General features: G+C 43.0%; 1 protein-coding gene across 7 annotated transcripts in view; it reads right to left on the minus strand.

Moving 5' to 3' along the window:
* Positions 1 to 565: 565 nt before the first annotated feature.
* The window catches only part of mybpc1 (myosin binding protein C1), a 133596-nt gene continuing 107559 nt past the window's right edge, over positions 566 to 26602 (minus strand). For 6 of the 7 annotated variants that reach the window (XM_068050164.1, XM_068050163.1, XM_068050162.1 and 3 more), the window contains 4 exons: positions 19243 to 19402; positions 18281 to 18417; positions 15439 to 15625; positions 566 to 1480 (listed from right to left, as the gene is read on the minus strand). In XM_068050164.1, coding sequence (XP_067906265.1) covers positions 1386 to 1480; positions 15439 to 15625; positions 18281 to 18417; positions 19243 to 19402 — 579 coding nt within the window. In that variant the 3' untranslated portion in view covers positions 566 to 1385. Of the gene's footprint in view, positions 1481 to 9965; positions 10149 to 15438; positions 15626 to 18280; positions 18418 to 19242; positions 19403 to 26602 lie in introns of those variants that run through there. The other variant, XM_068050159.1, reaches the window with a different exon arrangement.

Consider the following 26602-nt stretch of genomic DNA (forward strand, 5'->3'; position numbering starts at 1 on the left):
TGGTCTCCCTTCTTCCAGCCTCCAAATCTGCTGCATGTACCAAGTCTTGTTCATCCATCAACCCTGTGCTTGCTGACCCAAATTGGCTCCTGGTTAAGCAACACTTCAGTTTAATAATTTTCATTCTCATTTTCAAATTCTTCCATGGCCTCACCCCTTTCTTTGTAACCTCCCCAGCCCTACAACCCTCCGAGATATCTGCGCTCATTTCATTCTGGCCTTTAGCTCATCCCGGATTTTAATTGCTTCACCATTGGTGGCCATGTCGCCAGCTGCAAAGGTCCTAAGCTCTGGAATTCCCTCCCTAAACCTCTCCACCTCTCTTACCTCACTTTCCTCCTTTAAGACGCTCCTTACAACCTACCTCTTTGACCAAGCTTTTGGCCATCTGACCTAATATCTCCTTATGTGGCTTGGTGTCAAATTATGCTTAATAATGCTCTTCGGAAACACCTTGAGATGCTTTATTACACGAAAGGCGCTATATAATTGCAAGTTGTTATTGTTGCAAGATACACCAATAACCAATGCAGAAAAGTTCAGCGCTTATAATATGAAGCTGTTTATTTATCATTTTCAAAGCACATTGTCATGCAATAAAGATATTGTCGCACTTTACAGCAGTTTGTAAACCATCTAATCACTTGCAATCTGATTCCTTTAAAGAAATGCAATGGAACATTGTAAGAACATAGTTTGTGGATGCAGGCTGAACAAAGCAAATGTGAGCAACAGATGACAGTTCACTTAACAGAAGCAGAGGCCTCCAATGGGATCAGTGCAGAGCAAAAAATCTTTTCAACAAAGTAACGTAGAAATATCAAACTGTGGGTCAGGATACACATATCCTCAAACTAATACATTCATCAGTGCCAATCTTAACATTTTAATTTTAAAAAGTCAGTGATTTCCAGTAACATATATGCAATGTAACATTATAAGGTAAAGAACAACATGTAATTTTGGACTATTGTTGAACTGAACAGAGTATTAATAGGCTGTAAGGTCATTGCAATGACATCTCAGTTACAATCATTTAATATTTCCCATCATAACTCAGCATGCAACACCCAACTTGTTTTTTTATAATGTATTAATGGCTGCATTAATTTGCGAATAGAAATTACAAAATACAATCAAACTTAAGCCCAAAAAGAAATCATCCGGTTATGGTTAAGTGTGTAATCATTAATATGGTAGAACCCTGCCCAGAGCATCAAACACCTTTATAGATCATTCAAGTTCATTGCAAGCCCAAAACATTGTTAATTAATGCCACCCGTACATCGGAAGCACTTGTCAAACTCTAACAATAATCTACAATTACATTCTGATCTGAGAAGAGAAATAAACGCAGTTCACAGTGCATATTGTGATGAGCATCTTTATTTCTGGTGTAAAATATTCTTCGAGTTGCTGTATGAGTCTATGACATTCAGAGGCGCTCCCTGCATCAAGAGGTCATGCAAAGAGAAGCCACCTAAATGGTATGAAAACAAGGATTAATTTATCCAAAAGGGCAGGGCTGGATGTGGCAAATAGCTTATTCAGAAATTGTCCACAAAATTAGATGTCGAAGTAAAGATAATCAGAAGTCAAAACCATTTTACCAAAGAATTACATTGAATTTACAAAGCAGAAACAGGCCATTCGGCCCTTCTGGTCTATGCCAGTGTTTATGCTCCACATGAGCCTCCTCCCAACCCTTCTTTATCCCACCCTATCAGCATATCTTTTTAACATTTTTTTTCTAATTCTTAAGAAAAATCTTTCAATGAGCCTACTTACAATTATTTTGTAATCAAATACCTTCGTGACATTTTAATATTTTACAATCCCGCACAGTCTTTTTCCCCATTAAACTGTCTTTATCACTGTTTCACCAAACAGCAGTGATTCTAAACTTCATCATAAACAAATTTAATTAAAATTCACTGATAAGTAAATTTGAGAGAATTGTTATGTTTCCCCAGATTTACTACTTAACCTTGAATCATTGTACAATTGATGGTCAGATTTTTAATATGATGGCTATGATGCAGGAGAACAATTATCAATTGAGCTAGGAATTTGAGATGGAAAAGCGGACAGGAAGGAAAGAGTTTGTATTTCTATAGCACCTTTCACAACCTCAGGATGAGCCAAAGTGCTTAACAGCCAATGAAGTACCTTTGAAATGTAGTCACTGTTGTAATGTAGGAAACGCAGCAGCCAATTTATGGACAAAAAGAGCCCACAAACAGCAATAAGATAAATGATCAGATAATCTGTTTTAAGGGATAAGGATGTTGGTTAAGGGATAAATATTGGCCAGAACTCCCCTACTTTTCTTCAAATGCTGGCATGGGATTTTTTATTTCGACCTGAGATGGAAGATGAGGCCTCAGTTTAATGTCTCATCTGAAAGATGGCACCTCCAGCAATGCAGCACTCCCTTAGTACTGCACTGGGAGTGCCAGCCTGAATTAGGCACTCAAGTTTCTGGAGTACGGATTTCAGCCCACAACCTTCTGACTTAGAGGAAGTGCACTCACTTTTAATATATCAATACATAGCTATGTTTGAGGTGATCCAATACTGTAGTTTTAGTTGAATCGGTCAACATTTTTATGTGGCTAGACTCGTGATAATGGATAATATATTTAAGAATCCTAGGCTAGAAATTGCTGCTGCAGATATTGTTTGGGGTTCCTTTGTCTATTGTTTTGATGGGAGTGTCAACCTGTTTTTAATATTTGTTCTGGAGATGTGGGTATCGCTGGCAAGGCCAATATTTATTGCCCATCCTTAATTGCCATTGTGGAGGTGGTGGTGAGCTGTCTTCCTGAACCATTGCAGTCCGTGTGATGAAGATTTTCTGGGAGGAAGTTCCCAGGATTTTGACCCAGCAATGATGAATGAACGGCTGATATATTTCCAAGTCGGAATGGTGCCTGACATTGAGGTGGGGGTGGGGTGTGTGTTTGGAACTTAGAGACGATGGTGTTCCCATGCCATTGCTAGTCTTGTCCTTTTCTGTGATGGAGGTCGCAGAAGACAGAGGTGGTGTCATCGTAAACCTGGATGATTGATGCAGTGCATCCTATAGATGGTAAACTTTGGAACCAGTGTGCTGGTGATGAAGGGAGTGGATATTCTATAGGAGACACTAATCAATTTATTTTGAATTGCCACACCAACGGGTTAAGTGTTTCTCTTTTCATATCGCCAACAGATATTTCTAGCCTTACATCTTTGAACAATATGGTTTCATATGATTGAGAAACAAGCTGAAGAGTCAAGTTTCATGTTGTCGGACATCACCAGACTGAAGACTGTGAAGGTGAGGAAATCAGGAAGAAAGATGCCATTTTAAGTTGCAAAAGGCATAAATAAAACAAGTAGGAAGAAGGGAAAACTTAAAGAACTAGGGAATTCCTAAGCGTTGAGCATTGGAAAGAATAAGATGGAGCAGGAGTCTTTATTTCACCAGAATGAGGACAGAATGCAGCACAGCTCAGAAGGAACAAAACAAACCTCATAGGGACATAGGGGCAACAGTGATAGCAGGGCGACAGTAGCAGAGTGCTAATGTACTGGACAATCCAAAGACCCAGACTAATACCCCAGGGGCATGAGTTCAAATCCCACCGGAGCAGTTGGGGGAATTTAAATTCAGTTAGTTAATAAAGCTGCAATTAAAAAGCTAGTCTCAGTAATGGTGGACTTGAAACTATTGGATTGTTGTAAAAACCCATCTGTTTCATTAATGCCCTTCAGGGAAGGCAATCTGCCATCCTTACCCAGTCTGGTCTACATGTGATACCAGATCCATAGCAATGTGGCTGACTCTCAACCGCCCTCCAAAATGGCCCAGTAAACCACTCAGTTGTATCAAACCGCTACAGAAGAAGTTAGCACTGTGGGTGTACCCATACCACGTGGACTACAGTGGTTCTAGAAGGTTTTATCTCGTGGGCAATTAAGGATGGGCAATAAATGCTGACTTTGCCAGCGCTGCTTACATCCCACGAATGAATAAAATAAGATTTGGTAAAGGGTGAGATTTTAACTCACTCAAAACCCATTCTCTTACATAGAGTTTAATCAGGCCTGAGATAATGGAAAGGAAAACTATTGGAAGGTTGGGGGTGGGGGATGCAGGTAAAGAGGGATTCTCTATATCAGATGATCTTTATTCTTGTATGTTGTACAGGACAGAGATGTTAAAAAGAGATTTCCCAGATATGGGAGCATTCTTTTAACCTTGAGTGGATTGGGGCATTTTGTTTGGAGATTTAAGAGGTGTTGTGGGAACAAGTGTTTGACACAACAGAGAAAACTGAGCTGCTGGACCGAAGATTGTGGCGGATCATCAAGAGGAGGTGTAAGAATACTTAAATTAATTAATTTAATTGATTTAAATATTCAAATTGTGGTCCCGTTGCCCAGCGGTGGGGAAGCCACCAATGTGCCTTGCCACCACCAGGAGAATCAGGCCAGACCCTGCCGGCGTCGAGGTCCATGGATGGCCTCATCCGGGGCCACCTTCAGACCCCTCTCCGCCACGGATCCCATGTTGAGGGCTCCTTAAAATCCAGCCCATTGATTAGTCCATCAAGCAACATGATGAAAGAGTGGGCTCAAAATTGCATTCTGCAAACATCAGTGTTGAATATTTAATACATTCTTTTCCCATTATCTTAAGAGGTTTATTTTGAGAAAATTAATGGTATGGTTAAAATACCAGACAAAAGAATTTCCTGTGAACATGTTGGACATTCATGTGCCAACGTTCACACGACATAATTCGAAGGTAACTGTCATTAAGGAATTGAAACCGTTTTCATTGGCGCATTTAAAGGCGGGTGGATCAATATTTACCTGTTCATCCACTGCATAGTTGCAGGACTGGAAGCTGTGAGCACTGGGATCATGGGATCTGATTGAAGTTGTTGGCTGTACTGGACAGAATTGGAGACTCAACGGGAAGAAGGAACACAGGTGATAGAAAAGAAAGACATGGAAACCCCTGAACTTGTTTTTGGAGGGGGCGGGGTGGGGTGTGGGGCTGGGGGACGGGGTGGCAGGAGAAAAGACTCAGGGAAGTCAAAAAAAAAACTTGCATTTCTGTAGCACCTTTCATGAGCTCAGTGCTTTACAGCTATTAAAGTACTTTTGAAGTGCAGTTACTGCTGCAATGAAGAGAACGCAGCAGCCAAATTGTGCACAGCAAGATCCCGCAAACAGCAATGTGATAATGACATGAGAGAACTCCCCTGCTTTTCTTCGAATAGAGCTCTGGTATTTTTGTTTTCAGTTTACCAACTCATCCAAAACACAGCACTGCTGTTAGTACAGTAGTATCTTGGTGTACTACCTTGGGAGTCTCCAACTGGCTTATGCCTCTGGAGTGGGACTTAAACCCACAGCGTGCTGGCTTAGAGTCCAGAGTACTAACAACTGAGCTAACATCACCTCCTACAGCTACAGTGTCGGTACGACAGCACAGAGAGGACAGCCATGGCCTCAGCTTAAGTAATAGACCATAACTAATTGGCAAAGGAACCAGAGGGGAGATGAGGAGAAATTTGCTTAGAAATGCATGATGCCAGATCCTGTCAAAGGCTCTGGAGATATTGAAGTTATTAATATGGTGCAGTGCTCCAGAAATGTGATAAAATAACCTTGCTGAAACCTATACTGATAATCAAGAATCAGTATTGAACTTTCTAGATGATGGGTCATTTGCAAATTAAGCAGTTTCCACAAATTTAGAATGTAGTAATACAAGATCAATAGATGGGATGGTTTGAATGGTAAGAGTGATAGACTTTATGAATTAATACTTCTGGAATGCTATGCATCGGACCCTGATTATGAAAGTGTTCAATACGGTAGATGTAGAGAAAATGTTTCCACTTATGAGGGAGACCAAAATGAGGGGCCAGAAATATAAGACAGTCACTAATAAATCCAATAGGGAATTCAGGAGAAACTTCTTTTCCCAGAGAGTGGTGAGAATGTGGAGCTCACTACCAGAGGGAGTGGTTGAGGTAAATAGTATAGATACATTTAAAGGGAAGCTGGATAAACACATGAGGGGGAAAGGAATAGGAAAATTTAAACGGTTAGATGAAGAGAAGTGGGAGAAGGCTCATCTGAATATTAGTACCGGTATGGACCAGTTGGGCCTGTTCCTGTGCTGTAGACTTGATGTAATATCTGCTCATGGCACACAAAACTCTGTGATGGGGGCAATAATTCTTGCACTTTAGTCAAGAGTCATCACCCTTCTTAGGGATAGGGTGAAAATGAGCAAATTTCCAAAATAAAATCAAAGGTAGACTCAGAAAATTGATGGGACAGAGTAGGATCTTGCAAGATGAGAAGGGTGAGAGTGTTACCATGGGAACCAGATGCATTACTGGAGCATAGAGAATGGAATCCAATTGTGCATCGAATCAAGGGAACAGAGTTTTGAGCTCCTGGACTGTGCTCCCCCGATGTGGTGAAAACTCTTAGATTTGCAGTGATGATAACTCTTCACTGAGTTGACAAAAATACTTTAGAAACTAACTCCACAGAGCCACATTGTGGCCAGAGTCTGCAACTGCATCATGACGTTGACATGGCAATTTACAATGGCTCATGTTGGCCACAAAAAGGTTAAGGGGCTATTTGATAGAAGTGTGTTCAAAATAATGCAGGGTTTTGATAGAGTAAATAAGGAGAAAGCATTTTCACTGGCAGGAGGGTCGGTAATCAAAAGACACAAGGTTAAAATAATAGGTAAAAAAAGCAGAGATGGGATGAGAAGGAATTTTTTTTTTGCTGTGAGTTGTTGTGATCTGGAACGCGCTGCCTGGTAGGGCAGTGGAAGCAGATTCAATAATAACTTTCAAAAGGGAACTGGATAAATATTTGAAGGGGGAAATTTGTCGAGATGTGGGCTAATTGTACTGCTCTTCCAAAGATAAGATGGGCTATCATTCTATGATTCCAAGAAAAACATTGTGGCAGCAGGTTTATGGAGAGGAAGTGTGCTCCCTATGTAAGACTTGTAATAACATTTAGATGTAGAGAAAAGAAAGCCTAAATCAGTGTACAGAATAATCTTCCTTTTCCTTTCCCGTCTCATTGAACAATGAGCTTTGAACAAAAAAAATCAAAGAGTTCACCATCTTACCGAAAACAGCAAAACATTTGAATCCAACTCCCGTCCGTGGCAGCACAGTTTCCATGATGTTTTTTGTGAATGGTTAAGCTAAAAGTGCTAGTGATTGGTATTAGTTCCAATTAAATGTTAAAAGAGTGATGCAGATGATGATATTACCATGTTACTTCACTACATCAGCAGATACCTCATTATCGGTGACAATGAAGGACTGGCCATACTCAATAATATAACAGTTGAACCAATTCTCCTCTCAAGTGCACAGGTGCAGTTACTACTTGTGCCAATGCAAAGTGCCCACTTGGCAGCAGACTGGGGTACAAATGGGGACGTGTCTCTCCACACAGGGTGTGGCCAGCATGAACCCCATGTGATTACTGGGGTCACCCAACACAGGCTGCTACTTCCTTTAAAATTCGTGTGCCAAGCTACCATACAGAAAGTTGGCATCCAGCACAACGCATGCATGGTCTGGCAAAGCAGCTCATGTTAACCATATTGGCCATGTGAATAAGGTCACCCTACGTTGATGTTAAAAGACACAATCTTCAATATTTCACCAAATCTTTTTTCTTTTAATTGTTTCTTTGTAATTTATTTATTTAGAGATACAGCACTGAAACAGGCCCTTCAGCCCACTGAGTCTGTGCTGACCAACAACCACCCATTTATACTAATCCTACATTAACCCCATATTCTCTACCACATCCCCACCATTCTCCTACCACCTACCTACACTAGGGGCAATTTAAATATCAACCTGCAAGTCTTTGGCTGTGGGAGGAAACCGGAGCACCCGGTGAAAACCCACACGGTCACAGGGAGAACTTGCAAACTCTGCACAGGCAGTACCCGGAATTGAACCCAGGTCGCTGGAGCTGTGAGGCTGCAGTGCTAACCACTGCGCCACTCTAATAGCATCTGGATGTAAGAAGATAACAGCAGGTACTCCCAGTTCATCCTGCTTCCCAAACAGGTAATTGGAAATGGGAGGATACTTCTTTCAAAGAGTCAGCACAGGCAGGATGGGCTGAATGGCCTCCTGCTCTTCTGTGCTGTATGATTCTATGAAACAATGACAACAATAAACATGGAGAGTGTCCCTTTTAGGGGGACACATCATGAAATAAACTTTTCTTTTGCAAAATTGATTGCTGTCTTAGTCAAGGTAGAAATCGGAGCACCATTTGTAGACTTTATACTGTTGTAATATCAGCTTTAAAATTCTACAGTGGAAATTTCAGTCACCACTGTTCTCATCCGACGGCTGATTAGTATCGTAACCCCAGATTACCCAACAAAAATATATCTTCAGTTTTAACATTCTCAATTGACAGCTATTTTGGGGGAGAGAAATCGTATTTCCACCACCCTCTATGTGAAGAAATGCTTCAACCCTTAAACAGCCTAGCTCTACGATTATGTTCCCTTTGTTCTGGACTCCCCCAATAGAGAAAATTGTTTTTCTCTATTTACTCTATTAAACCATCATTAAAACCTCAATTAGATCATGCCTTAATGGTTTATATTCAAGGGAATACAAGTCTAGTCTATGCAGCCTGTATTCATAATGTAAGCCTTTTAGACCTGGTATCATTCTGGTGAATCTGTGCTTCACCCCTCCGAGGCCAATATATCCTTTCTGAGATGCGGTACCCTGAACTTAACGCAATTGCTCCAGATGGAGTCTAACCAGAGCTTTACTGAAGCACAACTTCCACCCCTTTGTACTCCAGCTCTCTTGAGATGAAGGTCAACATTTCATTCGCCTTTTAAATTATTTTTAGCACCTGTCCACTGGTTTTTAGTGGTAAAAGCCTAGCCTTAACACATTGCTGCCAAATTCCCCTCTGTGAATGTTGAAGACGAGCTTTGGCCTGAAACACGCTGAGCTGAATTTGAAATTGCTATGTTAGGTTTTCGCACAAGAACAGCGGTGACAGTAACCTCTGCAATTTAGATTTCAGGAGTGAGTAAACATGTGCTTTTGAAACGACTGTTGTCACTTTGGTAAATCTCCATCATACTTTTACATACTGCACCCTGCTTAGTCTAAACAAGAGGAAAATCGGCTTCAGTATGGCAATGAGGTAATTCATAAGCTTCATATGCTTTAGTTCATATGAAAGCTTACCTGGATGAATATATATATAAATCACAAATCCTTACTGCGCAACTACGGAGAAAAAAAGAGACAGACGGTGAGATTTCCGCAGCATTGAAAAGTCAGAACACACGAGGCAAGATTCCATTGTTAACCAGAGCAGTGTTGATAATATGGGACAACTGGCCAACGTGAAATCAAAGCAGAAGCAGAAAGAAGAAAGGGCAACTGCCTGGGAGAAAGATGCACCCATGCATTAAATTAAGGGCTTAAGCAAAGATGCTGGTTAAAGCATGCAACTGTAATCAACAGAAGCATAGACAAGCTTTATTTGTCAGTTAATGGTGATCAGTAAAGTATAAACCTCTGGAAAGTTGCAGTCAGTGGGTACACACCATATAGAAGGGCTGGAATTATCTTTAAGGATTGATTTTCTGCATGGACGCTCCCTGTGGGCAGTTTCACCCACAGGTAGCTCAGATCAGAAGATTGCGGGTACACTATGCCCATTGGGTTAACCCTCTTCTCTATACCAAGGATAAATAAAACCTATTGGAATTTTAAAAGTTTGATTTGTCACTTTGAGTTGTAACTATATGAACTTACCATCTGTACTTCTAACTGGAGGAGATCATTCAGCCCTTCGAGCCGGTTCCGCCATTGAATCAGATCATGGCTGATCTGTATCTTAACTTCATCCACTTGCCTTGGCTCTTGAACATTATACAATTCTAAAGACTCGTGATTGTTTCTGGATGTTGGCATTGGAAGGAGTCAGGCATAGAGTTGCATTGAGCCCAATGGTGTGAGGGATCTGGCATAACAGATGTAGGTGTACCGTGATTGCTTACCCCTGAGGGAGCGTTGTCTTCATAGTGGCCAAAGCTCCTTATACAAGGAAGTTGATTTAGTTGGTGATGCTAATGAGTCAATCATGCTATAAGCCTATCCATAGTCCCAATGTAAGTAACAGAGTGCGACCGATCGTGTTACAACACGATTCTCACTCCCAGGTCTGAATTTTATGGGCCCTCCTGACGCGGGGCCGTAGGTGGTGGGGCGCGGAGATTCGTGACAGGTGACGGTGGGGCGGCGGGGGGGTGGGTGCAGAGGCCCATTGCCAAGCAATTTTCCTGGGGGCGGGATAGGCCAATAACGGCCTTCCCACCCAGCGGCCAACTGAGGCCCTTGTGGCCTATCAATGGCCTCTTCGCACCACCGCTGGGATCTTACCAGCAGCAGGTGGGGCTTCCGTCACGCAGAGAGGATGCCTTATAACGTGAGGCAGCCTCCCTGCAGGCTTGAAGATGTTCCCTCCTTCATGGACAACCTGTGGCCCATGAAGGACCCCTACTGGGACCTTCAGTCTCACGGGACCCCACTCCCTCTGGACTGCAAGACCATGCTCAAGTTCAGCACTCCCTCACCGGGACCTTCTGGACTGGCCTCGGTGACCCAGCTTCACCTACCTCTGGTCCGGGGTTCCACCGCTGGGCCTGGGACCAAGGATCATGCAGTACTGACAGTGGCCACCATTCCCAGGGGTGCTGCTGATATGGCTGAACTCCCTGCTCTCTGATTGGCCAGCAGCTCCTGGAGGCGGGATCCCATCTGTAAAGGGATGGGGTTCCCGGCTCCTGAAATTTTGACAGAAAAAAAAGGCGGAGGATGGATCCGAGGGAGCAGGAAAATGCAGAGGCGGGATGCCCGCTGCCTTTTCGGCCAGATCGGGAGCCCCACCCCCTACACAAAATCCAGCCCCAGTGTGGGTGACAGACTGACGGGAAAATGAGGAGCATCGTGAACTGAGAAAGTTGACTCCGCTGTCAGAATCTGGGCCCCCATTAATTGAGACCTGGCACCAGGAGAGCAGTCTTAGGAACACATCCACAATGACAGACAGGGAAAAACACTCCGGTTCATCCAGTCTGTCCCACACAGTTGTGAAACTTTGTGCATATACACACCTCAACCCAGTCAAAACTATGTGAGCTACATGGAATAGGGGAGAAACCCGATAACAACCCAGGCTAATTTGGGGTGAAAATAAAAATCTGGGAAATTCCTCTTTGACCCTTCTTAAGCATACAAAACTAATCCAGGAGATGCCTTTAGTCCTGATCACTGTTGAGGCTGCCTATCTTTTGTAAACGCTGATCTCCTCCCCAGCCAGCAACAGGTCCAGATCTCACTTGAGGGAATTCAACAAATCAGCATTCACCACACGAGCTGCCAGTCTATTCCAGGGTCCCACCATTCTCTGGGAAAAGCACAACCTCCTGCGATTAACCTAGATCTGGTCTTAACATATTCAGATTTTTTAGATTTAGATTTAGATTTAGAGATACAGCACTGAAACAGGCCCTTCGGCCCACCGAGTCTGTGCCGACCATTAACCACCCATTTATACTTTCTTTCTTTTCTTTTGGGCCTCCTTATCTCGAGAGACAATGGGTAAGCACCTGGAGGTGGTCAGTGGTTTGTGAAGCAGCGCCTGGAGTGGCTATAAAGGCCAATTCTAGAGTGATAGACTCTTCCACAGGTGCTGCAGAGAAATTTGTTTGTCGGGGCTGTTGCACAGTTGGCTCTCCCCTTGCGCCTCTGTCTTTTTTCCTGCCAACTACTAAGTCTCTTCGACTCGCCACATTTTAGCCCTGTCTTTATGGCTGCCCGCCAGCTCTGGCGAACGCTGGCAACTGACTCCCACGACTTGTGATCAATGTCACAGGATTTCATGTCGCGTTTGCAGACGTCTTTAAAGCGGAGACATGGACGGCCGGTGGGTCTGATCCCAGTGACGAGCTCGCTGTACAATGTGTCTTTGGGGATCCTGCCATCTTCCATGCGGCTCACATGGCCATTTATACTAATCCTACACTAATCCCATATTCCTACCACATCCTCACCTGTCCCTATATTCCCCTACCACCTACCTATACTAGGAGCAATTTATAATGGCCAATTTACCTATCAACCTGCAAGTCTTTTGGCTGTGGGAGGAAACCGGAGCACCCGGAGGAAACCCACGCAGACACAGGGAGAACTTGCAAACTCCATACAGGCAGTACCCAGAATTGAACCCGGGTCCCTGGAGCTGTGAGGCTCTCTAGTCATCCCTAACCTAAACTGTCAACTCTAACACAACCTCTTCCCTTTATCATCTTAAAAATCTTGCAATTTTGGGACTCATAACTTCAGTCCTTCACAAGATTTCCATAAATATTTTGTATGTTGCAGGTTGAAAATAATTTTCTAATTATGGACATTACGTCCGACTGAATCGGTTGCTGGTGGAGATTGGGATCGTTTAAAACTGTAGACATTTAAAGCAGTCCAGGTAACAGCACCATTGATTCTGACCACATGACCAACAGGACTATTATTGGCACCAGTGTCCAAATTACTACTTTTGTTTAGTTCACACTGATGCTCGAACTCATTATGGACTGCGTGTATACAAGAGAGCTTGCACAAAACCAGATGCTAACAATGAACTTTCGCCCTGCTACAGTTCCAGAGAGTTTAGCACAGACACACACATGTTCATTAGAACTTATTAGCAAACAATACATCTGGCAAGCATGTTGAGTTTCAGACTGGAAACCATGGGGAGAGTCCAATGCAGCATCACTTGACTTTATTTATCTCAGTGCGTGCTAACAGGTTCAACCAACTCAGTGACATATTCACTTTGAATCAAATGCTGTCCCGCATGCGTTCCAATGCATGCAGTACAGTGTAAAGATCCAACTTGGGGAATGATCCATGCGGTAACCAACCAAGAGGCCAACACATTCATAACAGTTTACAAGTCTTCAGCTTACCATTTCCAACAAAAAAAGACACACAATGAGGAAAGCAAATCATAACACAGTGCTCCAACACAAAGTCCACCAAATTGTGACCATTTCCATTGTAAATAAATGATGCATTTCAAAAACTTTCAGTAATATTCCATTTTGTGTCCTTACCTTATCCAGAGTAATATTGGTGGACGGGGACAAAGTATACAATGTAGAGGAGGGGGAAAGGCTTTATATCTAATGGGCTGGGATTACAGGACTAGATCATGGATAACACAAGGCCAGCACTGCTGGAACTCTGTTTTAGGTCACGGGCTGTCAAGGAAATCAAATACTTGACTTTCCACTTTGGAGTCGCCTGAGCCAATCTTCCTTTTAAAGGTATTCAAATTTATACAAATCTCTAAACCAAGTAATTTATTTAAAGAAAACCTGGTTTTCTGTTAGACCCTCTAATTTTCAAATCATGTGTTTGGCACAGAAATCTAAAGTCTAGGTTGAGAGCAGAACGGGGATAAAAGCAATGATTATTAGTGAGCAAGGGGAGGAACAGTGAGCAATAGTGAGTGGGGTTGGGGGGGGGAAAACAGAGAGCAAGGGGGTGGGGAAAACAGGAAACAGGGGTGGGGGAAGAATAGTGAGTAATATAAAAGGAGGAGGACTGTATATGTTGAAGAGAGTATGGGTTAAGAGCAGTTTGTATGGGCAGTTTGAATGCGAATAGTTTGAGAAAGTGCAAATCTTAATTTCCAGCAACATGTAGCTGGATTCCTGGTGCCTGTAGCACAGTGACAGACTGAGCAGATTCACTATTGTCAATCTAAATTCTGAGTGGAGTCTCCAGTTGTTTGAATCTTGCTGCATAATTATTTAACCCTAACACATAGGTTTGATAAATATTCCCATATGAAGAACAAAAATAAAACTAATTTGCATTTTGAAAAGATACTTAACTCCTCATCGAGCTATTGAAAATTTGTTAGTGCAAATCCTATTCTTCTATCTGAATTATCCTACCATGTAAATGTGAAATGCCTTTCTCTTGCACTTTCCTGATCATCTGTTTCTGTGCGAACTCCTGTGTGCGATTTTGAATAAGTTTTGCAAAATCACGAACATACAGTCATGAAAATGATCTGTTTAAATGAGTACGCTGCCATTAAAGAAGGTGCACACTGTAAATTAGACTTTACTTTAAAAGAATTAGCTTCTCCTTTGAGTCTCTGGTCACGGTGCCCATCAATTTTAGATATCGCAATTCTTTAATTAAAAGCAATGGCTAACAAAGGTGTGAAATTAAAGGATGTTTTTGCAAATGTGTGTTCCTGGTGCTAAGGGGTATAAATCAGGATGGGTGTTAAGTGGGCACATTAACGCTGACTCTGCCATTTTAATTTGCACTGCCTCTATTAGGGACAGATTAGGGCAATAAAACAAAGGGGGCAGTTTTTCCCGACAGTGTCTAATTTTATCTGGGTGTAAAATGGAAACATAGAAAGTCACATAGGAACAGGAGGAGGCCATTCAGCCCCTCAAGCCTGTTACACAGGAACAGGAGGAGGCCATTCAGCCCCTCGAGCCTGTTCAGCTATTTTATTAGATCATGGCTAATCTGTATTTCAACTCCACTGACCCGCCTCACTTCTGTAACCCTTAATACCCTTTGCCCATCAAAAATCTACACATCTCACTATTGAAATTTTCAATTGATCCCCGCCTCGTGCCTCAACATCATTTTGGGGGAGAAGTTTCCAAATTCCCACTACCCTGTAATACTTGGCACAGATCATTCCATCAGGAGGGCATTAAAGCCTCACCTTTTAAAAAAAAAATTGTGACTTGCAGCCCCTTTGACTTGTGAAATGATTCTCTATCCAGTTAGTAATTAAATCGCTAGCAGTAGTAAGATTCTGTAAAATCCTTCTAATGACTGAAGCTCACATATACTACCGGAAAGAATTACTACAATGTTCAGGTCACAATTAATTTAGCCCGTGCGCCAAAACAAGAAGTGATGATGAAAACAAAGCATGATTGATGTGCTTGCAAGCGATTACTCTGCTGGCTTATCTTCATGGAGCTGCTAACCAGGTCAAAGGAAATCCAGGAACATCTGTGTTAAAAAGTGGATGGAATAATGCAGTATGGAGGGGCATAATTCATTCATGCTGAAGTGAGCTCCCTGAAGGCAGTGCTCCTCACTGGAAGCAGTGGATTGCACAGTCACCCATTTAATGTATCCCATTAGCTAATTTAACCCTATTTCACACTGTAAAGGAAAAAAAAGATAAAAACATAGTTCAAATAATCTAATATTTTTTTTCAGAAAGCGAGTGCAACAGTCAATATCCAAGCTCATGACTGAATGACCTTACCTTTGACTTCCATTTTACATTCCACCTCATCCTCACCGAGAACATTGACTGCTTTACAGGAATACAGCCCACCATCATACGGATTGGGTTTGCGAATCTCCAGAGTACACACGCCCTGGTTGGAGAACATTCGATATCGAGGGTCATTCTCGATTATCATTCTGTTCTTCATCCAACATATTTTAGGCTAAATGGGGAAAAAGATAAAATGAGGTGTAAAGCAGTTGCTCAGGAATAAGCAGGGACATCCATGTGTATTTTACAAGGGTTTCAGTGTTGTTACATAATCAATGCAACAGCCAATCAGACAAATAGCCACTTATTGATAGGTCAGAAAGAAAGAAAAGGAAGACTTGCATTTATATAGCACCTTTCATGACCTCAGAATGTCCCAAAGAGCTTTGCAACCAATTATGTATTTTTTGAAGTGTAGAGACTGTTGTAATCTGGGAAACATGGCAGTCACTTTGTGCACAACAAGATCCCACAAACAGCAATATGATAATAATCCAATATCGGCCCGCATTTTGCAGTCAGCGGCAAAGCAATGATGCATGGTGTTCACCTTGTGGACAGCTGCCCAGAGATTTTTTTGAGGGCTTTTGAGTGGACTCTTGTTGACATCTGATGACTGATCCAGTGTGACTTCCTGTACAGGATATCTGGGACCTGTGCGAGCAGGGCAAGCAACAGCAAGGCTCTACAACCAAGAAGATTGAAGAATCGTCACTGAGGCATGCAGGGCAGAATTCTACCGGGCCCCGGATAGCAGGAATGGAGGTGGACGGCCAGGAAAAATAGTGAGGAGTTGTGTCAGGATGGCTCCCCCACACAGTCCCGCGGCCAGGGACGTTTCCTAGCGGCAGGCTGTGAAGTGGATCAGCTGCCCACTCCAAGGAGGCAGGCAGTTGATTTGAATACTCAAAGGCCTGATAAAAAGGGCCATTTTATGGGGCTGCTGACATTTTGACGATGGCAGGCCCCAGGCCTCAAGCTTAATGGAGGCAGCCTCCCCGCAGCAACCCCGAGGGCCATCGGAGCCAGAGACGCCACGTCTCAAAGAGCAGGCTGTGGGCAGAGAAGGCAGCCCCCACAACCCCAACTATCTGCCCGGAGGGATTTTCCCTCCAATCCTCGGCCCCCTGAATTTTTTTATCTTTACCTGGCTCACCTGAAGGCACTAGAGATCTCTGAGCTGCCTCATCAGCAACCCTCTGATTGGTCCAACAGCATGTGGAGAGCCCGCCCACCATCCTTAATTGGATGGCAGGCCCACAGGTGGCCAATTAGAAGGCCGCATGTGGTAAAATCGCTGAGCCTGTCCCGCAGTTGGCAAGTATGGGTTTGGACCCACCTTTTGCCCCGACTGCACCTGGAATACTGGTGCAGTTTTGGTCTCCACATTTAAGAAAGGATATCCTTGCACTGGAGGCAGTGCAGTGAAGATTTACTAAATTGATCCCTCGGATGAGGGGGTTGTCCTATGTTGAGAGGCTGAGTAAATTGAGCCTATATTCTGTGGAGTTTAGAAGAATGAGAAGTGAACAGATTGAGACATACAAGATTCTGAAAGGGCTTGATAGGGTAGAAGCTGAGAGATTGTTCCCACTGGTCAGGGAATCTAGAACAGGAGGGCACAGTCTCAGTTTAAGGGGCCAATCATTCAGGACTGAGATGAGGAGAAATTACTTCACTCAAAGGGTTGTGAATCTTTGGAATTCTCTACCCCAGAGGGTTGTGGATGCTCCGTCATTGAATACATTTAAGGCTGGGATAGATAGATTTTTGGTCTCGCAGGGAATCAAGGGATATGGCGAGTGGGCAGGAAAGTGGAATTGAAGCCCAAGATCAGCCATGATCATATTGAATGGCGGAGCAGGCTCGATGGGCCGTATGGTCTACTTCTCCTATTTCTTGTGTTTTTGTGACATCGCGGTCCCGCAGCCTGTGGTAAAATTCAGCCCACGGAGTCTAAACCAGAAAGTACAAATTAGATTCAAACCAGGTATAGAAAGCAAAATAAAGAGAAGAAATGAAAGATGGGATTAAGAGAGATGGAGATAAAAGTAACAGAAAGTAAAAGTAAAAAATTATGTAATCCTTTTAGAACAAATCTCAAACACTAATTAACTTCTGAAGGAATGAGACTCCATACTTGTACAATTAAATTTACAGGACTAGAGAGGTTGTTTGGCAGCAATTATGACCTAGCACACCATTAAAAATCGACTTACTCCTGAATGCACCAGCCCTAACTTTTTCTGGTGTGTTTAGAGGGTAACTAGTGGGTCGGTACTGTAACTCCACATGGTTGCACATCAGTCAATGACGAGTCTTTTGGTGAGGTTCTGTTAAAGTGGAGCCTGTGGAGGAGCAGCGTACCTCGGACCACAGCTTTCAGATTTCCACATTTAGCTCTGCATAAGTGTAGTCCGGAAGTTGCTGTCCAATTTACTCCGTAGTAGTGGTGAGTGTTGATAGCCTTACCAACATTCTCAGTGCCAAATCTGGGCCTATCCGTATTTTTTAGTGATGTTGGTTGAGTGAATAAATATTGGCCCCAGGACACTGGGGAGATGGTACTCATCTCTCAGCAAGCCTGGTAAAGCCAGTGAACCTGCTGAAGCATCATAGATTAGCAATAAATCAATTATTGAAATTACTCAAGTGCAGGAAACTTTTGCAAACCAGTCATAATTGTTGAGAGTAAAGACTGAGGACACACTTAATATTGAGCAAGGATCAGCTACATTAGGCAATAGAAATTAGAGCAATATAACATTAAAAGACATTTTTTTTCAGTGTGAAATGTGGATATTTCCCTGTCAAAATGCGGCAGTACCTTGGGGTTGCCTCTCACACTGCAGTTCAAGGTAGCGTTGTATCCAGCCACTGCAGTAGTGTTGATCAAAGGATGGGTAAACTTCGGAATCTCCTGAAAATCAAAGTCATTGTACTGGGGGGCCTTTAACGCCAAGCCTACAACAGATGACAGCAATTAGAACGTCGCACCCATTAGAGCTATATTGTACCAGGGTTAAAGTTCAGTGACATTATAACAGAAACAACTTGTATTTACATGGCATCTTTAATGTAGTAAAAGGTCCCAAAGGTGCTTCACAGGAGCGATTATCAAACAAAATTTGACACTGAGCCAAATAAGGAGATATTAGGGCAGATGACCAAAAGCTTGGTCAAAGGGGTCGGTTGTAAGGAGTGTCTTAAAGGAGGAGGGAGAGGCAGAGACATGGAATGGTTTTGGGAGGGAATTCCGGAGCTAAGGACCCAGGCAGCTGAAATCAGGAAGCACTTTTTCCACATAAAAAGGGCCCTGGAAATCTGAAACTCTTTCCCTCAAAAGGTTATGGATGCTGGGGGACAATTGGAGCTTCCACAACTGAGATTGATAGATTTTTGTGGATAAGGATACCAAGTGTTTTGGAGCATAGGTAGGAAGAATGGAGCTGAGATGCAGAACGGTCCTGATCTCATTGAGTGGGAGAACAGGACCAAGGGGCTGAATGGCTTCCTCCTGTTCCTATGTTGCTATGGGTGTAGAGACGTGCATGATCAAGATGGAGAATTATAAATGATTCATTGCTAAACAAGTGATGGATTAACAAAAGGCAATCGTCATCTCTTCTGCACTATAGGTAGCCTTTGTGAGCTGCTTCTCCCAAAGGGGAGTCTCCCTAGATGGGAGCACAGGCCAGAGATGTAGGAGGGGTCAAATCTTCCCACCCAGAGCAGCCGATTACAGAACGATTACAAAAGAAATCATTGCACCAGTGCATTTAAACAGACCCTCCTTCTGAATCATGGCACTTTTCTTAGTTATTGTGGCCTCATCACTCAGTCCACACATATTCTCGGAAAATACTCTGAAGTAATACTCGTTTCCAACGATAAGTTCGGATACGACGCAGTTAGTTCTGTGGTAATGTTCGATTACAGTGTACCAATCCTAAAGAAGGAAAGAATAATCACAGCATCAAATATGTTTCTGGCTTGTTTGTTCTTCTCCTGTAACACATCAGAGATATTAAGCATTCACAACAAAGGAACTGCGAATGTGAGGATCATATCACTGATATTAGTCTAGAATCAGAAGGAGGTCATTCGACCCATCAGCCCTGTGCTGGCTCTTTGAAAGAGCTATCCAATTAGTCCCACTGCCCTGCTCTTTCCCCATAGCCCTTTTTTCTCCTTTTCAAGTATTTATCCAATTCTCTTGTGAAAGTTATAATTGAATCTGTTTCAACCCCCCCTTTCAGGCAGCACATTCCATATTATCATAACTTGCTGTGTAATTTTTTTTCTTATTTCCCTGTCACGTGTTCTTTGTGTTGTCTTAAGTAACACAATGAGTTATGTGGATTCCAATTCTTTGAAGATCTCAAACAGATTTATTAACAGATGACTATTATATACAATACAGAGCAAACTATGTACAGAACCTTTGTCTAGGGAGTTGCTGTTGCAGAGTGACTATGGCTTCTAGTCACATGACTACATCCTGGCACTTAGCTCATTAGCATACTGAGTTCTTAAAGGGACATCACTGTTGAAGCGATCATGCAACATCCCCTTTCTTTCCAAAGGTAAGTCTCATATGCTATAAGTAAAAACATATAAAACTGGATAACATCAAAATTATTTACACAGGGTTATAGATGAAATTTACATGTGCAGAAGCTTAAAAGTCCATATATCGTTTCGGTGGTTTGACAACTCTTCCAGATCTGGTCATGGTATAACCTTCTGGGGATGTGGATTTCACCCTTGGCTGTTTTTGATTTGCAGACGTGTTGTCAATGTGTTGGTTGTTGTCCTGTTGTTCCATCAAACCGTCATCGGCAGAGTGTGTTCTTTCGAGTCCGCTGTGCACAATTGGAGTATTGCACACTTCTCTTAATTGGCTTCGATTCCTTCTCAACACTGTTCTGTTTGATGTTGTAATCTCGTAGGACCTAGACTCACTGCATACTTTGGATACCTCTGCAGGTAACCGTGTTCTCATTGTGGGGTGTATGACCCTGACCTTTTGTCCTACGTGTAGCTAAGGTAGTTCTGCCCCTGCATGTCGGTCAAGCATTATCTTTATTCTCCCTTGTTTTTCGAGCAGTGTCTCCTGCATCTTGGAGAATTTAGACAGATGATGGCTTGGCAGAGTCATTCTCACTTGTCTGCCAAACATGATCTCTGCTAGTGACGGTAAGCCCATATCCATAGGTATAGCTCTAAGGTGGAGCATGGCAACATGAAAATCTTGTTTCATTGCTCTACACTTCTGGTTAAGCGATTTAACTGCGCAAACCATTCGCTTGGTAAGACCATTAGATCTAGGGTAACGTGGTGAGGACATCACATGGTTTACGCCCCACTTGGTGCACATATCCCTGAAAGGTCTGCCCGTATACTGTGGCCCATTGTCCGAAATAATTTCTTCAGGTGCACTGAATAGACTGAATACAGCACTCAATGTATCGGCGACGACCGCAATTGAAATGTCTTTTACCTGTCTGACAATTGGAAATTTGGAGAAATAATCAGTGACTAAGATAAAGTCGGCCCTATTGACAGTAAATAGATCAGTGGCGATTTTGGACCAAGGGACTGACGGAATCTCGTGAGGGTGTAGATGTTCTTTACACTGTGGCTGGTGGCTTTGGCATGCCTCGCACATCCTTACCAACCTTTTGATGATCCCTGGCCAATAAACAGTGTCTTGTGCCAGTCGTCCCATTCACTCTATGCCCATATGGCCTTGGTGAAGTGGTGACAAGATGTCCTGTTGGACGGCTTTGGGCACAATCATCTGTTTCCTTTGAAGGTGACGCCTCTCAAGATACCGAGTGCATCTCCATAAGGCCAAAAGCATCGGAGGGTTTCTGGCACCTCTTTAATCATATCAGGCCAACCTTCTATGATGACTCTCCACAGAGCCTTCAGTTGTGGGTCATTGGCGGTTTCTGATTGAAGTTGGTCACGTTTGTACTGACCAAAATGCAACAAATCAATATTGAGCACATCTTCCACCTCGATGTCCTTGCTGTCTACTTGTAGATCCAGGAGAACTTCTTCATTCTTGCTCGGGTTTGGCAATCTGCTCAGCGTATCTGAGGTGACTATTTTTGTACCTGGTTTATAGCAGATGTTGAAGTCATACCTCTGTACTTTCACTAAGAGCAGCTGTGGTCGAGGTGGTGCGCTTGTCAATGGTTTGCACCAGATCATCTCTGTGGTTTGTGGTCAGTTTCCACAGTGAACTGTTTACCGAACAGGTAGGTGTGGAACCTTGTGATCCCAGACACCAGAGCAAGTGTTTCACACTCTATGTTTGAGTAATTGGATTGTGCTGAGGATAAACACTTGGATCTGAATGTAATTGGTTTGTCATCCTGCAGGATGCACAATCCTAGCCCTTTTTGTGAGGAGTCAGCTTCTTCCTTGGATCATAGTACCGCAGGGTACAGGTTTCTGGTGACAATACTTGCTTGAGAGACACAAACATATGCTGATGATCCTCTTGCCATACATGTGGTATGTCTTTCTTTAAGAGCTCTCTCAGTGATGATGCTTTGTCAGAAAAACTTGGAATGTACGGTGCCAAGAAGTTAAAAAATCCAAGACATCTTTGGAGGTCTTCCTTGTCTTGTGGGGTAGGCATATGCCTTACATCTTCGACTTTGCCTGGGTTAGGACGGATTCCACAACCTGAATAGATAGAGCCAAAGAAATTGATCTGACTTACATTGACCTGGCACTTCTTGTTGTTAAAAATGAGTCCTTCATGATGAGCTACTGCCATCAGTGAATGAAGATTTCGATCTTGCTCTTCCTTGGTTTTGCCCATTACCACAATATCATCGGCAATGCATAGACATCCAGGCACGTTTTCAATATTTCTGTCCATATGCTGCTGAAACAGATCTTGACTGACAGATAAGCCGAAGGATAGTCTCTGGAAGCAATATCTTCCAATGGTGTTCGGAAGGTGGTGACCTCCTGAGATTCCTTAGCTAGGTGTACCGACCAATATCCATGTTTACCATCCAACTTGGAGAAGTATTTGGCTCCAGTGAACTTGGGATTCAATTCCTCTAGAGTTGGAATCTTGTTGGGGCATTTCTTTAGGGAGAGGTTTAGACGCCTTGGATCTAGACATACCCTGACTACTCCATCCTTCTTTAGTACGCACATAATTGAGCTACACAAGTCTGTGTGATGATACACACGATGGAGGATGCCATTGTGTTCCATGTCATCTAACTCAAGATTAAGCTTTTCTTGTGTGTGCATGCTGTACTTTCTGAGAGGGTCGATTTATGGAATTGCATCTTCTCTGAGGTCCAGTACGGCTTCGCCTTTGAAATCTCCTATGGCGCCGAACCTGTCCAGGTACATTTGTTGTAGGTTGTAGACTGACTCAATGTGGGTACTCTTGGTCTCTTTTGCTGTAGTGGGTACCTTGGTGACCTCATGGATAGTTACAATGTTGAGGTCCTTGTATAGTTAGTGTGCCACTACAAGGGATGGGTGACAGTATGGTATGTAGTTAACTTTGCAGTTGTCGATTGTCGGCTGTAGCATTAACTTCCAATGACTCTGGTACATATCCTTCAGGATTCGGACTGGTAGGATATTTGCACTAGCTCCTGTGCCAATTTTAGCCCTGTGTGTTTGCCAGCTTTCATTGGGCACATGCTATTGGTAGTAGCAAAAGCTTCCAGTTGTTTGACTTCATCAACACAATGTGTCAGGTCCACAACATGAAACACCTGATTGTCTTCTGGCTGAGAATCACTCCTGTCTGAACGTTGTCTCAGGTCTATTTTGCTGTGGACTTGGTGCATCGGCTTGCATTTACGCAGGTCTCTAGTGCTCTCCTTACTGCTATTGCCCCGTTGCTGCGTCTGCCTTCTGTTTGTTTGTGTCCTATTGTGACTTCTGGCTGCATCCTTGGAGCCAGATTTCTTGCATAGGCGGGCACAGTGTCCTTTTGCACCACAAGTCTTGCACAGGTCTTGAAATGCAGGACAACATCGCGCTGAGTGAGACAGACCACATTTGCCACACAGCTTACTTGCTTTTTGTGACCTGGTTATCGTGCTGATACTGTGTGTTGCACCTAGTGTTTGCAGATGCCATTGTGCAGCTACAATGGGTTCGTATTTCCTGCCATCTTCTAGCAACACACCAATGTTGTGACCTTTCTTTCTCCCGAAGAGGTCTTTTTGAAACGCTTCAATAGGTGTTGAGTCAATCACCATTTCCATTATTCGCTTCGACAGCTCAGTGTCTGAAAAATCACATTCGTTGCCCTTACTACGGCATCTATTGATGAATTGATATATTGATTTCTCTGGCTGTTGCCTGTAGGACATCAATTCCAGGCGATGAATTCTAAAATTCACTCTTACCCGAAGCTGATCTTCTAGCACATTCCAAATCTTTGCGGGATCTTTCTGATCCTCTTCAGATAAGCCAGAGGTATTGATTCTGTATAACCCCTCATTTCCAGCTGCTATCAGTATTTTCACAGCTTGCTTCTCTGGCTCTACAATTACTTGGACTCTGAAGCATAACTACATTCTTTGTTTAAAAAGTTTGAACTTGGATGGGATATCAATGGCCTTACAGTTCGTGCTGAGAAATTTGATATCCATCTTTCTGCTGTTCTTTTGTTTTCTGCTCTGTATTTAACTTTGTTCAGCTCTGTGTGACTGCAGCACTTGCCTATTCTTGGCTTAAAAGCTGCTTTAAGACTTGTGCTATTAACTCTGCGCTATTTCCCCTTTAAGAAATTCTCTTTTATTTAGACTAGCTGCTTTGATGGAGAGTAACAGGTTCAGTTTTTAGTTTAGAGGTACAGCACTGAAACAGGCCCTTCGGCCCATCGAGTCTGTGCCGACCATCAACCACCCATTTATACTAATCCTACACTAATCCCATATTCCTACCACATCCCCACCTGTCCCTATATTTCCCTACCACCTACCTATACTAGGGGCAATATATAATGGCCAATTAACCTATCAACCTGCAAGTCTTTGCCATGTGGGAGGAAACTGGAGCACCCGGAGGAAACCCACGCAGACACAGGGAGAACTTGCAAACTCCACACAGGCAGTACCCAGAATTGAACCCGGGTCGCTGGAGCTGTGAGGCTGCAGTGCTAACCACTGGTGCTTAACAGTGTTCTCTGTTTATTTTGCTTTCAGCACTTCAGCCTGCATATTTACACAGAAGTTCAATAGGCAGTTTAAGGGCTTTCTCCTTTGCTTTTTTTTCTAGAGATTGTTTATGTTCTTCACACTTGAGTGGTGTAATGATTTCTTTAGAGCTGGCTGCTGGAGTTTGTTTATCTTCTTCATGGTTGACTGGTTTAACATTTTTTTCAGCTCTGGTTGCGGGAATGGAGGCAGTGTTCGGGGCTTCCCGCACTTTCTTTTCTGGACGCCTCCCATAATGGCAGTGACCACAATCAGCCTGAGAGTGGAATTGAGTTTTCCCTTTTTTTCTCTCACTTTTCTACGGAGCCTTTAAAAAAATAAATTTCTTTAAGCACTTCAAAGCTTTTTTTAAAATCAGGATCCCTTGGGCACAATGACTCACCCAATCACAGGAATATATTTGCAGCCTGTCATTCAGTGCTCTGCTGCCCGCAGCTGGAGGTAAGTGTTTCTGCTTTCCACTGTTTGGGCCAGTATTTCTTTCACTCTTTTTGGTACTTTTTAAAGTTTCTTCACTGGTTTGCTGTTTTTGCCCACAGTCTTCAAGATTATGGCTTGTCTTTTCACCACATTGCCACCATGTCAAGTGTTCTTTGTGTTATCTTAAGTAACACAATGAGTTATGTAGATTTCAGTTTCTTGAAGATCTCAAACAGGTTTATTAACAGCTAATTATTATATACAATACAAAGCAAAATATGTACAGAACTTTTGTCCAGAGGGTTACAGCTGCAGAGCGACTACGGCATCTAGTCACATGACTACATCCTGGCACTTAGCTCATTAGCATATTAAGTTCTTAAAGGGACATCATTCTTGAAGTGATCATACAACATTCTCCACTGGGATTTTGCCATTATCTTAAACCTGTGTCCTCTGGTTATCAACCCTCTTGCCAGTGGAAACAGTTTCTCTCCATCTACTCTGTCAAAACCCCTCATAATTTTGAGCACCTCTATTAAATCTCCTATTGTTCTTCTCTGTTCTAAAGAGAACAACCTCAGTTTCTCTAATCTCTCCACATAAAGGACGTCACTCATCCCTGGTACTGTTCTAGTAAATCTCCTCTGCACCCTCTCCATGGCCTTAACATCTTTGCTAAGAGTGGTGCCCAGAATTGGACAAAATACTCCAGCTGAGGCCTAACCTGTGATGGATAAAGGTTCAGCAGGACTTCCTTGCTTTTAGACGCTTTGCTTCTATTTATAAAGATCAGGATCACATATGCTTTTTTAACCATTTTCTCAACCTGCCCTGCCACCATCAACGATTAGTGTACATATACCCCCGGGTCTCTCTTTTCCTGCACCCCGTTAAAACTGTACCAGTTTTTTTTGCCTCTCCTCATTTTTCCTTCTAAAATGCATCTCATGACAATTTTCAGCATTAAATTTCATCTGTCATGGGTCTGCCCATCTCACCAGTCTGACTGTGTCCTCCTGAAGTTTGCTATTATCCTCCTCATTGTTTACCACATTTCCGAGTTTCATGTCACTTGCAAACATTGAAACCAGGAAGTTGCCTGGGCTGGAGCATTTCAGCTATGAAGAGAGACTGGATAGGCTGGGGTTGTTTTCCTTAGAGCAGAGAAGGCTGAGGGGGGACATGATTGAGGTATACAAAATTATGAGGCGGGTAGATAGGAAGAAACTTTTTCCCTTAGCAGAGAGGTCAATAACCAGGGGGCATAGATTTAAGGTAAGGGGCAGGAGGTTTAGAGGGGATTTGAGGAAAAATGTTTTCACCCAGAGGGTGATTGGAATCTGGAATCTGAAGAGGTGGTAGAGGCAGGAGCCCTCACAACATTTAAGAAGTATTTAGATGAGCACTTGAAACACCATAGCATACAAGGCTATGGGCCAAGTGCTGGAAAATGGGATTAGAATAGTTAGGTGCTTGATGGACGGCACAGACACGGTGGGCCGAAG

This window comes from Heterodontus francisci, chromosome 18 (genome assembly GCF_036365525.1).
Source record: "Heterodontus francisci isolate sHetFra1 chromosome 18, sHetFra1.hap1, whole genome shotgun sequence".
In the NCBI taxonomy this organism is placed as follows: domain Eukaryota; kingdom Metazoa; phylum Chordata; class Chondrichthyes; order Heterodontiformes; family Heterodontidae; genus Heterodontus; species Heterodontus francisci.